This window comes from Anser brachyrhynchus (genome assembly GCF_964034855.1).
Source record: "Anser brachyrhynchus genome assembly, chromosome: 8".
In the NCBI taxonomy this organism is placed as follows: Eukaryota; Metazoa; Chordata; class Aves; order Anseriformes; family Anatidae; genus Anser; species Anser brachyrhynchus.
This window is the reverse complement of record NC_137702.1, coordinates 4,809,959-4,826,242: the sequence shown is the minus strand read 5'-3', so window position 1 is coordinate 4,826,242 and position 16,284 is coordinate 4,809,959. Positions and strand designations below refer to the sequence as shown.

General features: G+C 40.5%; 1 protein-coding gene across 43 annotated transcripts in view; it reads right to left on the bottom strand.

The window, feature by feature from the left end:
• DAB1 (DAB adaptor protein 1) overlaps positions 1 to 16,284 on the bottom strand; it is a 438,430-nt gene that overhangs the window by 18,188 nt on the left and 403,958 nt on the right. For 25 of the 43 annotated variants that reach the window (XR_013954381.1, XR_013954382.1, XM_080602681.1 and 22 more), the window contains 3 exons: positions 16,074 to 16,139; positions 11,351 to 11,410; positions 2,592 to 2,648 (listed from right to left, as the gene is read on the bottom strand). Coding sequence is in view for 39 of the 43 variants with exons in the window: in XM_080602681.1 (XP_080458807.1) it covers positions 2,592 to 2,648; positions 11,351 to 11,410; positions 16,074 to 16,139 (183 nt within the window). In the remaining 4 variants the exon portion in view is untranslated. The remainder of the gene's footprint in view (positions 1 to 2,591; positions 2,649 to 11,350; positions 11,411 to 16,073; positions 16,140 to 16,284) is intronic. The other 18 variants (XM_080602670.1, XM_080602658.1, XM_080602668.1 and 15 more) reach the window with 3 other exon arrangements.

Below are 16,284 nucleotides of genomic sequence, written 5' to 3'. Positions count from 1 at the left end.
AATCAAACCTCCTTCACATGCTCTGGAATAAAATTGCTCTCCTCCACCTGTTACCTCACCACCCTGTCAAACTGCTGGGATAAAGGACCTCATATTCTAACTATAAATTAGAGTGAGATATTAATTGAGGTTCATATAACAATCTGAAGGACCCCTATAGGGATGTTTCACTTTCCAAGGGTCCATTTCAGGACAGCCTGACTCCAGCACTCATCCTCTAGCCGTTATTTTAACAAACACTGTGATTAAGGTAATGGGGTTTTCCACTACAGGGACAGCTACAGAGTGTGGCCAGTTTTTACAACTAGAAAGCAGATCATGGCTGAACCATAAGGAGAGGAATAAGCACAGAGTCTGTGCACGCCCACATACAGATCTGGGTGGAAGGCAGCAGGAGCAGTAACACACCCAGGAAAGATGTCCCCTTCAGCTGGGGGCTCTCTCTCAGTGCTGCTCTCCAGCTGCAAATCAGTTCAGGTGGAGTCCAGGGCCACTAGAGCACGGATCCCTCAAAACTCCACAGGAAACCTAAAATCCATCCACCCTCCTTACCAGGGTGGCTAGACAGGAAAGCTGTGCTGGCAGCTCAAGGACTACTTCTCTAATACCTTCCTTCTGCGTACAGGCTTTCCATCTCCCCTGAATTCTATTCCGTCATTCCCACATATACGGGAAGGCAGAATTCTTGGTACGAATGACATTTAATGCAAAGCTCAACTCAGTTCATTGAATCCCAACTCATCTTAGGCACATAAACTTTGCATCCTTATCACATACAGGCTTGAAATTCAGCTGTCTTGATCTGCAAACCTAGTTGAAACTTAGCCCTCATGCTAACCACCACACTGGCTCATCAGTCCTAACAGCTTTAAAGCCTAAGGGGAAAAAGCACCCAAAGATTTTTTTTTTCCTCCCCATTTTCTTTCATAAATGATCTTTCAAGAAATTAGACTATCATTCAAAAGGTAATAATTTCAAAGGTTTATACATTTTTGCAATCCAATCTCTATTCCCATTTACAAAAGCAATGCTACAATCACTTTCACCTGGAATTTGTAGAGCAGCTTGGATGATTCTCAACTTTATGTCTAACAACGTACCTAGGGATGAATTATTTCATGTTTTCTCACCTCATGCCATATATTAAATAGATCACATTGCTTTAGTGATATGACAATATATTTTCCTCTTATGGGCCTATATATCCCTGCAAGTATCTGTGTGGAGATGGAAGGAGGAAAAAAGATGAAAATCTACATTTTCTTCAGGGTACACTGATTCAAGAGTATATTACTAAAATACTGCTTGAAGTAACTTGTGCAAAAACAAAAAAAGCCCATAAATCACTTCTGTAGGGTGTGCACACACTAGGCAAACATTATGAAAATGCCCAGACAAGTTGAAATAATGACAACAGCAGTGTTCCTTCCGAAATCACTTCAGGCCTCCTGTAGGCTTTACAGATTCAAGAGATGCTAAGTGACACCGCATCACAGAAGAGGTCACTTTCTTCTCATCTCTCCAAATCACTTGTTCAGCAGCAGTCCTACAGCTGCTCTTTTGCTGCATAAGGAAGCTTTCTACAGAGCTGTCCCCAGTACCCTCCTCTATGACTCGCTGTGTAATAGCCTCAGTCCTTCTGAGGAGGCCACAAGCAAAGGCTCCCGCAGGGCTTCCACCCCGGGTCAGGGAGCAGGAGAGCTGATCAGAGGGGGTGAGAAAGTGCAGGGCACATGTGTTTACACAGACCGTAACTTATAGGTCTTTTGGGGAAAAATACTATGCATTTTGTAACAATTCTGAAAATGGATTGTGAATATACTTCTGAACTCAGGATTATATGGTATGTACTCGGAAGGAGGCAACTCAGATCTCTTTGCCTCAATACTTCTGTGAAATAGAAACAATAATACTTCCCAAAGTGCTCCAAGGTGACGGATCTTGGGAAATCCTTCACAGAAATAATTCTGTTAAAGCTCTTGGAAGAAACTCTGTGGATGGATTTCTAAACAGGCAGCTGAACAGAGTGATATCAAAGCTGACTTTGGTATTTATTGTAATAAGATAAATCCTTGTTCACAATATTCCCCAAAGAAAATGAATATATTTACAGGGGGATTATTTCTCACCAAATAGCTACTTTATATGCAACAGGAGCTACAGAACTACGTTAGAAAATGGAAACAGAAATTTACTCGGAATGCAACTTCATAATTTACTTACTAGAGACAACCTTAAGCAGCAGCACTTGGAGGTGGGATTTTAGCCTCACATGGTTCAGATCTGGATTCTGAGTCTAGCTTGCTTCTACAATCCAATTCTCAGCCTATGTAAATGCACACAACCCCTCTGACACAAACAAAGTTTTATCCACTTCCAGTTTATGAGATTATGAGACCATCTTTTACTTTTGTGATTTCAGTGTCACTACAGAACTGAGCACACCCACTATACTTTTTTGAATTATTCACATCTGATATTAGCTATGTCCTAGTGAAGTTAATCCCAAGCCGAACATTTTCAAATTGCACTATTCCAATAGCTGATTTTATCTATATTTCCTTAAAACATTTTTAGTGCCACGACCTTACCTGAGTGACTGAAACAAGATTTTCATCAATGTCCAGCAATAAGTTTCCATTCTCCAGCTGTAAAGCATGATTTATGAAATGAAATGAATGATTTATGAAAATGACATGAATTTCTGAGCATGAAAATGATAACCTCCATAATTATTGACTTCACTGTTGAAATGAAAACCCTTTCAATCTTGTAGGGAGTACAGATATGGAATCACAGTCAAAATGGTGATTTAAAATGCTGCTAGGGTATGGGGGCCAACAGGTAAACATAGGCTTTATCTGTGCTAAATCTAGTCTTCTGGTGCATACAACAATGTCAGTGCTTGCATCATAACTATTTACTTTTTCAGATATTTATTAATTCAACAATAAGCGTACATAGTGAGGTCTAATCTTGCTTATGGTACTGGAACTTGTCAGTGGCTTGGTGAAAGGAAGGACTTAACATACTCAGAGGGGAAAAAAAGCAAAACAGTTTTGGACAACAAAAGCTCTAAAAGCAAATATTTTTGGAAAAACACAGCTTTCTCTTAACTAGGAGAACAATAAATGTAAATATATTTAAGATGCAAGTTTCCTTTCCATAGCAATTTTTAAAATTACTTACATAAGTCAATTCAAGTGATGTTTAAATTGCTTGCATGTATGTGTAAATATGAGTCTACTGTGCACATACCCACACACACATATGTATCTATATCCATCTACATATTTAACATCAATAATGACTTAAGTGTTCTCAGAATGCTAAATTTCAGACAACACTTACAGAAGTGTTAGAAACTTTACTTCTTAAGAAACAAACACAACTGCAAATCATTGAAAACTGAACCTTAGATGACTGAGTAGCTTCACAGGAATTTAAAACAAGCTAAAAAGTCTCAGGAACAGCCCAGAATGTTTCCCCTCTTGCCCCCCCCCCTCACCTCAGACCCTGAAGGAGCAGATTGTGCCCTCGCCACAGCCCCCAGCCACCCCGATGGCTCTGGGGAACCAGCAGGGAAACAACTGTGGCTCTGCAAGGAGGGGACTTGTGAGCAGCAGTCAACGAACGGGCCATCAGAAATTCCCACCTGTGTGCCACGGAACCTAGCAGAAAACATTTGCCCGACACACCCCAGCACACCCCCGAGTGCCCAATTATCGTGCAGCATTGGGCTGCCTCTTCGCTCAGCTCGCAGCCTGCGTCTCGCGCTGCTGAGGAGACACCTCCTGAGGGTGCAATACCCGTGTCTTCCAGAGCGCTGGACTGCCTTCACCAGCAACCCTGGTGAGGTTGCAAGGCATCTACCGAGGGCAGAATTTGGCCTCTGAGCCTTCCGCCAGTTGGGCTTTTCAATGCACACAGCTTAACCTTCATGATTTGAGTTAACAGTCTGCTCCCTCCTCCTCCAGGGCACGACACTAAACACCCAGAAGCCTGAGAAGATGCTCCTTGAACATGAGAACACCCCTACAGCTTAGTCAAGCAGGAACACGAGTGGTTTGTGACCGGTCACATAGACCGAGGCGGAGGAAACAGAATTAATCCTTGTATCTTGGTGACATTAAACCTGTAATGAAAGCTCCGTCTTTCTATATAGGCATGTGAGACATAGTGTAAATCTTTTAAACATGAAATATGTAAATCTGGCTTCTTAAAGCAGCAATGAGCTTTTTAAACCACTCCAGCCAGTAATGAAATTCCTCGTGATGCTTTTCACTGTTCGGTAAAGAAAAACATATAATCCAAGAGCTGGGAAAAAGCACTGATAAGAGGTAAATAAACTGCAGCTTTCATAAACCTGAACCGAAAATGATCCACCTTCACTGCGGTATTCCCTCTGATTGCCAACTACTCTGAAAAATATGTTTTCTAAGCAGTGTGAAAGTCTGGATTTTAAAAGAGAAATCTAAGACAGGCATATGGGTCTCCTAAGCCTGAGAAGCACCTTACTTGGTTCAGTCCTATCTATATAAGAGCCAGAATAGCCAACTTCTGGTACTCGGCCTGGTTTTACCAAAGGCAATGGATCAACACTAACCTACAACAGGAGAAAACCTGCTTAATATTGCTGTACTTTTGCAAGTAAGATGACAAAAGCAGGGTCTCACAAAACACTTTTCTGAAATCTCAAAGAGTTACACAGAAAAACAAAAACATGAAAAATAGACACAGTAATTAACTTGCACTCTGATACAGATCTCAGCAAGCTAAAAAGAGTATGTAGGATACTAAATATAGTAATTAACCAGCAATTAGTAATTAACCTTTGTGTTGGCTATTAGCTATTCAAGTCTTTTAAGACAGCAGAGGGATTTACACTTGTTTTCCTGTACTAAGGGTAAGTGTCATAGGACTTGGCCCCGTACACAAAAGAGGGCTCATCCAGGGCTCATCCAGCCACGGTGCTTCTCTGTGTTACCAATCCCCCTGGAAAAGTTGGGGGGAATGAAAGTTTAATTACAAGCCAAAGGGTTAATATCAAACCTGATTTTTTTAAAATTTTAGTTGAAAATGTAAATATTTTGTCTGTCAAATATTTTTTCCGATGGCTCAAATCATTATTTTAGCTCAGCAAAGCTTCAGTTATTTGCACAACCTTATACAGAAGGAATCCTGATATTACCACGAGGCATCATGAGCTGCAAGCAGCTTGCTAATTAACTATAATTCATTCTTAAAAAAACAATTAGAACTATAACGAAGGAGCACAGCAGAATCGTGCGTAAACCAATAATCAGTCAAACCACAGCTAGCAGGTTGAGGCACACAGAAAATATCCAACAGACGCATCATTTTCCCGTAGAAGTATTGCTGGATTAATGGAGCAACATGAGATCTCGACAAAGAAGTGCACAATTCCTTCCTCATTAAGGACATTACACTGAAGAACTGTCTCACTGCTACTTGATAGCCTCCTTCAAATTAAGGATCTCTTCATATGATCAAAACACATGCGTACTCACTTGCTTATTTTCTCTTCTCATTTGAAGGGAACTTAATTCTGAATTCCCTGTGTACCTTGGGTATTTACTCTTCAGAAAATAGTATGGAAAATGTTTCAGTTCCCTGTTTTCTCTGACAGGCTGTAATAAATCAAGAGTCCAGAAGGGTGACTCCTCCCTGAAGCCAGACCCATGCTGTTTGCAGCCACCCCAGCACCTGGGAAAATTTAGGTCCCAGAGCACTGTGGGTGCTTGTGCAAGGTCCCAGCCATACGGTCGCCTCCACCATACCCCCTCCAGAACCCACAGGGTGGGCTCAGTGAGCATGGTATACCTGGTCACATCACACGTATTTAGAAGAAATGCTTCAAGTCCAGAAATACCACTGTGTCACTGAAAAACACTGAACTGTTTAAAACATTGACACGAACTGCAAGCTGCTGTACCTTACATTTACTAGAGACTAGCAGGCCCTGACATCTATCCTCTAGAAACACAAGCCTGGCTTGAGATTTCGGTACCTTCACAAACACGTGCAATTTATTGTATGCAGCAGATGCAATGCAAAGATATTAAAATGAAACATATTTTTCCATTCTACATTAAACTGGAAACGAAGGGGAATATTAAAACATTTCAGCTGATGCAGTGGCAATGGCCAGCCTGCACTGAATTTCATTTCGGCATGAAGAAAGGTGTCTGAGCAGGAAAAGCAGGGACCAACAGCTTGCTGTAGCTGGCTCAGCTTCAGGGGCAGCCTCGGCCAGGTCTCCACCTCGAGTTATTGGTGTTAAAACAAAAGGAAAATTTTCAGGAGGAGCACTGAGATGTTCCCAGTTCTGCACAAAATCAGAGCAGTTAATGCAATGACTACTCCATGTGTATGTATGTATATCCACTTCTATCTATAACAACAGCAAATGCCGTCCAAATCATCAAATAAACTTCTGCCAAAAAAACACATTATCATGACAAACTAATGTATTTTCAAACTTTGCCACAACTAGCTGTACCTGTTAAAAATGCATGCCCCACATTGCAATGTGAAGCCTCATACAAGGGATTGCATTGAATGTAACTGAGGCAGGGTATTTGAGCACAGGAGTCTCTCAGCAAAGGGAAGTAGAAATGGAAGGCTTTGTAGACACAAATGGCCAGAGACTGGTCTGTGCAATCTCTTTCTTCTCCTGTAAGAAAAGTGGATCCTGAAAGCCTAACGCTGACAGCAGAGGCTGAAATTAATGGCTGAAGAATGTCACCAAGCTGCAAGCTGTTTCTTTAAACCACTGATGCAAACGTATGGAAAAGAAACGGTTATTAAGCTTTTCTCCACACCAACAGTCACAGAAAGAATTTAGTTTTCGGAGGATGGTCAGAGTGATCTGGAGAGCTGCTTGAACTGCTTTATTGCCAGACATTTTGGGATGCCATTAATCCAGGGACAAACTTTCTGCGTGAGCTGCTGGAGACAGGGGCTGCCCATGTCTTCCGGATGACTGCAGGCATGCTTTCTATGAGATGAGACCTGAAAAATCAGACCTGCAAATGGCACTGTAGAATTAAAGCCAGAATTAAAACAGAGCTCTTCCAAACACAGCTTCTTAGGTGGGGCAGAAGGGTCAGGCAGCCCTTGTGGTTCCTAGACCTGGGTGGGCTCAGGTCCAGCCCAGCTTTATATGGGACCAAGGACCTGGCATGTATCCTCCTGTGGACGGCTGTTGGTCCTCCCATGTCTTCACCATAAGCCAATTACTCCCTGCCCATTCCCTGCTGGTTTGTGAGTATTTTCCACTTAGATGGTACTAGCCAAATGACTGCCTGTACCGTGAGGCATCAGCTATAATGCTTTGAATCTTTATATAGCAGTAAGATGAGTTGTTTGAAAGCCTTCATAAAATTGTAAGCAGATAGTTTAGACATTTTGATGAGAAGATAAGGGTTTATTGTGATGTGACTGACAGTCCCAGTGAAGGGTATTTACAGTCTGACTCTTATTACTAAAAACACCATGACAGGTAGAACTCGATGTGTATGTATAATGGGGAGACGATGGGAAGTTATGACAAAAAGAGCTCATTAAACATTTCACTTTTTTAGAACAGTTAATTTCCCATACAGAGCTACAGTTTCTAAGTGGATGGTGCATGTACCACTTAACACAGGCTCTTTGGGGTAAGCTTGCTTTCTTTGTCTGTTTGATGTCTACTCTCAGTGAATGGGGAATGTGAGAATTTGTCTAAGGAAGGAACAAAGAGAAAATGGAATGAATGCAAGAAGAGTGAGTTGATGATACAGAGGAAGGGAGATGTAAATACTGAAAGGAAACTGGAAAGCATGAAAAGGGTGTGTTTGGAGCTGAGCTGCACTGCTTACAGAGGAAATCTCCAGAAGAGTAGGATTTGTTGGGAAGGAAAGCAGCAAAGAAACAGGGAAATAAATTGTATTGAGTAAGCAATCTTTTCATCCCAGTGTCAGAGAGGTGACCGGCCAACCAGCCATCACTCCTAACTGAGTTCAGCGGTACATTCAAATTCTGAGATCCTCATTCCTTTAGGGCTCATTTGCACCATATTTACACTACTTGGTATCAGAGACCCCACTGTGACTATGAGGAGTCACACTACAAAGCCCTTGGACACCTTCTGACGAGCGGCCTCCCACAACCACCCAGCATCGAGTCAGTGCGTCCGCCATCTTGACCTGTATGCAGTGTTACGTACGTCTGTTTGAAGACACCACCACGAAGATGCTTCGTACCCTCAGCCACAGTGGGATCCCCCACACACAGAGAAAGCAGCATTTGCCAAAACTGGTCCTGGTTTCATAGGAAGCTACATCTTGTTGAGAATCAGTGTGAATTACACCTCCCAGCTGCAAAGTAACCTTTGAAAAAGGGATTCTGGCTCTTAATTTTTACAGTATAGTAGGACTCACCCCACCTAAAAGTCTAACCATCTAAAAGTCAAGTTATTCCTTCACGTCCTTTAAAGTCCCTCCACAGCCACAAGAGAATGACAGACAGGAGGAAATCCTCCCGGAGGCACCTATTTATCTCCTCTGGCTACTGAGAGACAAGTGTGGAGGGCCCCAAGATGACTAGCTCCGTATCCCTCACTTTTATGTGCTGAGGCTAGGGATAATTTGTCTGAGAACACACCAGAGGAAAACAATCCCAAGATGGAAAATCGATCTCTGTCTAGGGAACGTGGACAATTCAGTCTGAACTCAAGCAAAACTTGCTGCATTTTTATTAAGTGTTGTATTTATTGTCACAGGAGAGAATTCATGGTGCCTGAAACCTATTAGGAGCTGCAAAAAGTTTCTCTCCTTTCATCCATTATGAAATTAATGAAAGCAAGATCTCCTGATAAAGAAAGTGTCCTTTTAAGTTTAAACCAGGCAGATGAGCTAGATTATTTGCCCTCAGATTGAATTTTAGAGGTTTATATAATAAGGACAGCTATAAATTGAAAAAAAAATTATGGCAAGTGTCTCAATGACAAAGAGTCTCACACGTGGAAGGGTGAGCCATAAATCAGATGGGCAGTGGAATATTAAATTGCTAATTTTAAGAGCGATTGCTGCTTTTTTTTTTTTTTAATACATGTTAATATAAAAAGGTAAAACAAAATCTCCGCTACATATTTCTCCCTCTTCCCTTTTTTCTTTTTTTCCTTTATAAATTAAAGTAGACAACTTGTTTGGAGAAAAAGGTCTAATCACTTTAAATACAACCAAGAAAAAAAAAAACACAAAAAAATAAGTCTACAACAAGCTTCATGGAGATGACGGATTAAGTATATTTGATGATTACAGAGTAGGTCCCATATGCCTTACATCTCACAGCCATGCTCTTTACCAGGACAGTCTAATACCAAAGTGTCTGCAGACATGATTGCAAGTGTACCGTACACACAGTCATACTGCAACGACCTAAATTACAGACTATACCCAGAGTAAATTTGAAACATCACTGAAGGAATAATAAAAAAGTCACTGGAAATGTGCAGAGGAAAAATTGTAACACTGAGCTACATGAGAAATGAGTGAAAAACATACAGCTATTCCTGGTCCACAAATACCTTAATTAGCTATGCAACGTGAGTTATCTTACTACATTTTCCCAGCCAACAAGATGATGGCTCCCTCCTCCTAGTGGATTATCATGAAATATTTATGGCAAGTTTTGTTTGTTTGTGCAAACCACAGAAGTGTCACAATTCAGACCCCATCCAACCCCTCCCCAGCATTTATCTTTTTTATTTGGCATCTCAGTCTCTGTGCTCAGCCCAAGCTGTGCAATTTACCATATCCTTATGTGAGAAGAGCCTTTCTTTCTCTCCCTTGAACACAGGCATTTTTCCGACGCTTACAGCAAACTGAAATTCCTGACCTTTGCCTCAGTTTTTCCCCATTCTCACACAAATCCTCGGAAATACTAATTTTCTGTGTAACCAACACGATTAGACAGTTCCTCAAGGTATTGTTTCACTTATAGCCTAAATTTGTGTTAAACAACATAACCCACCCTTCAGCAAATGTATGCCTTGTTGCTAAGGCATCTGTTATTGCACTTCTCCTCTCAGCCACTTGTTACCATTCCTTACACATTCTGGAGATCAATGTTTCACCAATTCTAGATGCTCATACACAGAAAGGGAATGGTGCCATTTGGATAGAACAGCGTATTTTACCCTTCTTTTTGAACAAAATCAACTGCCCGTGCAAGGCATGGAACAGAAAGAATTCAGTTTTCAGCCTTCATTGATACTCAACCTGTTAAATACTTTGAGCACTACAGAAATAACACAGCAAAACTAGGAGGAAATCTCTCCATGCTGACTACAGCCTGTAATAACCAGCAAAGTAATGCACTACTTACAGCAAAGATTCTGCCACTTAGGAATTTGTTGAGTGAGGTGTTTTCACACACAATCTTGGAGTAGTAGCTCCTTTCAGAGTTTCCCATGGCTGTTTAAACCAATTGCAATTACACGTATCTCTACCCTACAACTGTACAGCTGTACAGCTCTCGTAACACTAAGCTACCATAGAAGTTGGTTTTATTGGAAAAATAATTGCTTTTCCATGGTGTATGTTAGGCAGAATTTTTATATAAGTTTTTTCAAATGACAGAAGAGTAATTCTAATGCAAATTTGCGATGTTTTGTAACATATAATTTGAAGCTGCTTTTGAAATCTTCACCTACTTGCATGTTGTTTTCACACGGAAGCCTTCTGAGAAGTACAGACATGATAGCTGCAGAAAGCAACTGCAGAGGTCATACAAAACGTTCTGACATAGCTGTTCCTAATGCTACTTCTCTTGGCCTCCACTCTGTTCAGACCTTCCTTCCACTGCTGTCCTACTAAACCAAGCCGTAAGGAGCACAATATATAATGTACGGCTCTGATGGAGTGCACAGGGGAGAAAACACAGCCATGCTCGGTCAGCGTGTGCTATGTGACTGAAGCAAAAACAGAGGGTGATAGGGCCTTGTGTAGCTTCAGGTAGTAGAATAACACTTCTGATAGATACAGCAAAGATTCATGTATTAACATGCAGAAGGCTCACAGTCAACTCTTAACCGGATGCCACATTTATAAACTGTGATTTCCTGAAGAATCAATCAGAAAAGACAGAAAGGAGATCTAAGTAATGAATGAGATGGATATAGATGACATTACAACCCTGGTTACCCTGAACCAACCCAACAATAGCAGATCACTGATAAAATAGACATCACATGGAATGTACCAAACATTGCATACAATAATTAAAGTCACAGAAGCTAAGAAACGTACCTTCTTGACTGCATATAAATAGTGAAGATACTTACACTTACAGGTTGACTTTTTGGCACATCATAAACACCTTCCTTCTTTTGGCTGGTAGGAACCTGCAACAACAAATGAAAACGATGGTCATTACCCCAGCAGGTCTGATGAAAAGTTGAAATCTGCAACTGATATTTAAGTACAGGGTAGTCATTTAAGGATGTTTTCCTTTTCATTCAAGCAGTAACGTTAATGGAGATGATACTGAAGAAATAAAACATCTATCTGAATTTTTAAAATCCTAAAGCTCAATAGTGCTCAGAATTGAGATTTTCATTCTTGGTTAGGTTCAGCTGAATGAAAATCAGGTGCGTGTGGACCTTCAGCCTACTAAAGTGGTTGTTTTTCATTTTACTTGGCAGTTAGAAGTGCCCATGGAAGGCACGATCAGGTCAGTATGTCATCTTCCTCCGTAACAGAGAACCAGAGCAGAGCGACTGATCTGAAGGAGAGAGATACTTGGCCTATGGCATTAGGTTTCTTCCTTCCAATTTATTTAATAACCTAAGTCAAGTAAAGTCACAACACGTATCCCTGCAGTGATGGGACCCTGTAGCTGCTCTAACCAATGCTTGGTCACAATTCTGCAATTTGTACTAAGGAGTTACCAGCCTGTAAGGGTCTGAGGCTGCATAACCACTCGCACAGCCAGGGAGCTGAAGTCAACAGCCTCTCTCATGGATAAAGACGATGATAATACAATTAAATAAACTTTGAGTGAGTCTTTAGTTGAGTCAACAGTCGTAATTTACACCTTGGGCATTTATATCTTACTCATGTAAATTCATTTGCTTTGTAATACTGGGCTGAATGTGCCTAAGGACTTCTGCTTTATGTATTTATAATTTGTGATTTTATTTCTTTTCCTTCCTAAAAGCACTGAATGTCTATTGCAAATGACATAGGCAAAAAGAACGGTAAAAAAAAAACACAGGCTCTAAATAGACATGCACACTCTAAGTAAACCGGTGCTGCTTTTTCATTGAACAAAGACATTCAATCTAAGAAGGCTACATTTCAGACATTTATGAAACCTCAAAGGTAAACAGCAGAAATAATATTGCAGATATGAAATTCTGATACAAGAGTAGGTCTAGTTCAGGGGAAGCTGAAGGAATGGTACTTGTTCATTAAACTGCGCTATCATTTCTTACTTTGTATTACATACCTAAAGTTCTCTGTACTGTTCTAACACTCACATGTTCACATTTAGATGTCAAAACTGTGCACATCTTGAATGTGGTGCACATGGAAGAAGCTTTTCAAGAGCACTCAAGAGGCATAAACGCAGAACCTTCAGAGAAACTGAACATGTTTTATTACTATAGGCACTTTTAAAAGATTTCTCTTCTAATACTATCCTGGGAATGACTTGTTTGTCTTGGTTTTCTCAGTGTACTAGTCTCTTCCACTTAAACCACCTATCACATGAGACTAGCAAGTCAACAATTCATTTTCACAGAAAAAAACCACTCTCTCCTTACAGACTTGTAAGCGACTGTACAAAACCAGAAACCATGAATACCATTTCATAAGTCACTGGAAAGTTTTAGTCTTCCTTTAAAAGAGGGCAAATGCTGTGAGATAACCTATACTATAACCAGCACAGTATTTTTACTTTCTCCCTGGAAGGCTTCCCCCTCCCAGCTTTTCCCAGAAGTCATCCCCGTTTGCACACTGCTGCCCACAGCTGGTTGTGTAATGACTGTTTCCCTGCACTATCGATTCCACTGTTTTTACTCCAGCTTATAATTACATTTGAGAAGAGCAGATACTGGCTTCTAATAGCAAGACAGAAAAGCTTTTCTGAAAGGTATTTTCTTTCCCAACCTGTCTTCCTATTGTCCTTACTTGCCAAGTGGCACCAGATTTCTTTGCATCACTACTTAGACCGGGGGTCTGCAAGAGATTTTGCCTGTTTGTTTTACTTTGCCTGGCGATATCAGCGAAGTGGTATCAGCACCAGTGCTGCTGACAGCTCTGCCTCTGCGACAGGTTGCAAACCATTTTGATGGACTTGCATCTTACCAGCAAAATAAGCACCACAACTCAACTCCCTCCCCTTTAGATTGTCAACTCCTTGCAGTAGAGAACATGCCTCTATACAGAGACCAGTGCTGCTACATACACAACAACAAACACATAGCAAAATCCTCTCCCCACCTCACTATCATAAAACAATAGACAGACGGAAGAGATGTTATTAAGAAACACTCGCTGAGAGGATTGGTACACGCTCAGTGATCAAATCATGCTCATTGATCAATCTGTGATGGTTGACTTGATGGTCTTGAAGGTCTTTTACAACCTAAATCATTCTAACTAATGCATTAAAGCAGCTTACATAGACAGTATTAAAAGAACAAACAGACACACACTTTGGGATAACATATCAAAGCAAGCTGATAGAGAGGATGCTTAAAAAGAAAGTTGTGACCTCTAGTGTATTAAACAGAATTAGGCATTATCACATTCAGCATGCATCTTCCATCTTCAGTTACTTGTTGGGTAGGAATCTCTTCCAATATGGGGAAAAATGAGCTTTTCGAGCACCAGCTCTTGGCTGAAAAAGCAGAGCAGGTGAGAATGACTTCAACCCTTTTTCAAGACTTTGAAGTGAGGAGGCATGAGCTAACTGAGGAGACACACATTTTCCAGTGTAGTATGGAAAGACTTCGTAGTAAATAATAGAAACTAGCAGCAATTTATACCAAAACCAACCAACCAAAAAAAACCACCAAAACAAAACGACAAAAAAAACAACCCCCACAAGAAGACCTTTTCCAATTTCATTTTGAACAGTAGCCTGGACAGTTCTGAGTTCATCAAGATCTTGTACGAGAAACATTTTTTCTGGTGATCTGAGCTATAAGATCAGAGCTGTGGGGTCCCAGATTTATAGGAATCCAAGAGCTCATGAAGTAGGTGGGAACTAGGAAGCCAGTGGCTCTGGGCAAGTCTATGGTAGCCATACTTTGGCATCTGCCAGCTGCAGTAGACAACAGACTACCACTCGATGGCACCTAGTCTCAGCATTTGCCCTATTCAGGGTGTTGCCTATAGCAAATACATGCCCAGACTATGGTGCATTATTTATCAGAAAACAGGTGTTTGTTGTGCAGTGCTGTGGGACAAAACACTTCTTCACATCCTGATACTATCAAATGATGCCTTGAGCAACTCTCTCGTGACTTACAGGGCAGTAACAGAGGAACTTCAAGATGAGTAATTCACTACCTGTTTACCATCTTCTATGCCCCTTTTAAGTAAAATAAAACATCCAAAGAGCCTTCTTGTTCTCTAGGCAACTCTTCAGAACACAGGTCTTATCTCTACCACCAGAGTTTGCTCTAAGATTTCCAGACACGGGGAATGATGACCCAGTTTCGCTTGCTTTCACTGATACTTCCCTGAAACGTCCCTACAAGCTTTGCACTTTGATGAAGAGCAATCAGATTTTTTTTGTCTGAATGCAGTTATCACAGGAATTTTGTTTCTAGCATAAAACTGACAACTAGAGTAGTCAAGGACCGCTTTCCTGAAAATAGTCAAACTTTCAACACTGCGTGGTAGAAAATTTTCAACCTGAGGCATGCTCTCACCTTGAGAGCTTTGAATGCCTTGCTCTAGGGAAGCGGAAGGATGCGTATGCTATTGTGCGTGGCGGAGGTGCCAGGAAATCCATAGACACGTTAAATGAATCTTACCTTAATGACCCTGTGATGGTGTCTACAAGATTATTTTCTAATTTTTATTTTGCATTTCCCTTTCCCATTTAGCATCTTTCTATTTTGGTTTACAGCTGCTCTACCCTTCCATTTTATTCTATTATCTCCCTACTTTTTCTTGTTACTTACAAAAAAAAAATAAATCACTTTTCATCTTTTTTATTCTATCCCTGCTCCTGTATACCTTAAAAAAAAGCTTTTCCTATTAGCAGATCAACTTCTAGTACAGCTAGATGAAATGCTTAACCACTTCTTGAATCTCCTTCCCCTCCATACTGAATAGTTTCCTCAAATCACAGTTTTCTTACGGCATAAAGAGTTTGTCTACCTCCAGATTTACCTCTAGTATGTGATACAAAATGAATTACATTATATTTTAATAAACCCTCTGTACAGATCCCTTGAGCATAAATTGAATGACAAAAGATTATTTTATATTGCTTTCAATGCAATTCTTTTTTTTGTCAGTGCAAAGAATGCAAGCTTGGGTTCTAACATAATATATACCCACTGAAAATATTTTCCCCAGTATGGGGGATACCCACTGAGAGCTCTTAGGTTTTGCATAGTTATTCTCCTTGGTTAGCCAGAAAGAAGAGCAGCACCATCAAAATGCCTTTCTAGGAACTGTTTAGATGGTCTGTCCTCCATGAGATTTTAGTATCTGTTTCTTAGAACAGCTGTAAAAAGTTTCAAAGAATTAACAGGAAAAAAAGAGAATCTACCATTTATCACCTTACATGGTGTACCAAAAGCTTAAGACCCGTCATAAATTGACAAAGATAAAGCTAATAAAATTTGCAGAAGCTGAAAAGACAAACAAATTAATAGAAAAATCACACTGAGACTGGCGGATTATTCATGTAAGGTCGTAAGAATGAAATGTCAGACATTTTTGTGATGAATGAAAACTAATAAAAGTGAATTATATATGAAATGTATTTTACTAAATGCTTGCAATTGTTGCAATGAAAACACAGAAGCGGCGATTTTATACCTGATAAATGTTTTCTTCTGTTTCAGGCTCACGGATTGGCTCGTGTCCAGCCTCAAACACAATGTACTATTACACCAGCAGCCAGAGAGGAAAAGTCAAAGATGAAACAGAGGGAAAAAGGCAATTTGGAATTCCACATAAAAACACACGCAGGCATTAAAGAAACAAGTTCAAAGTACAGGCTGGCACCAACTGGTTTGCTAGAAAGCAG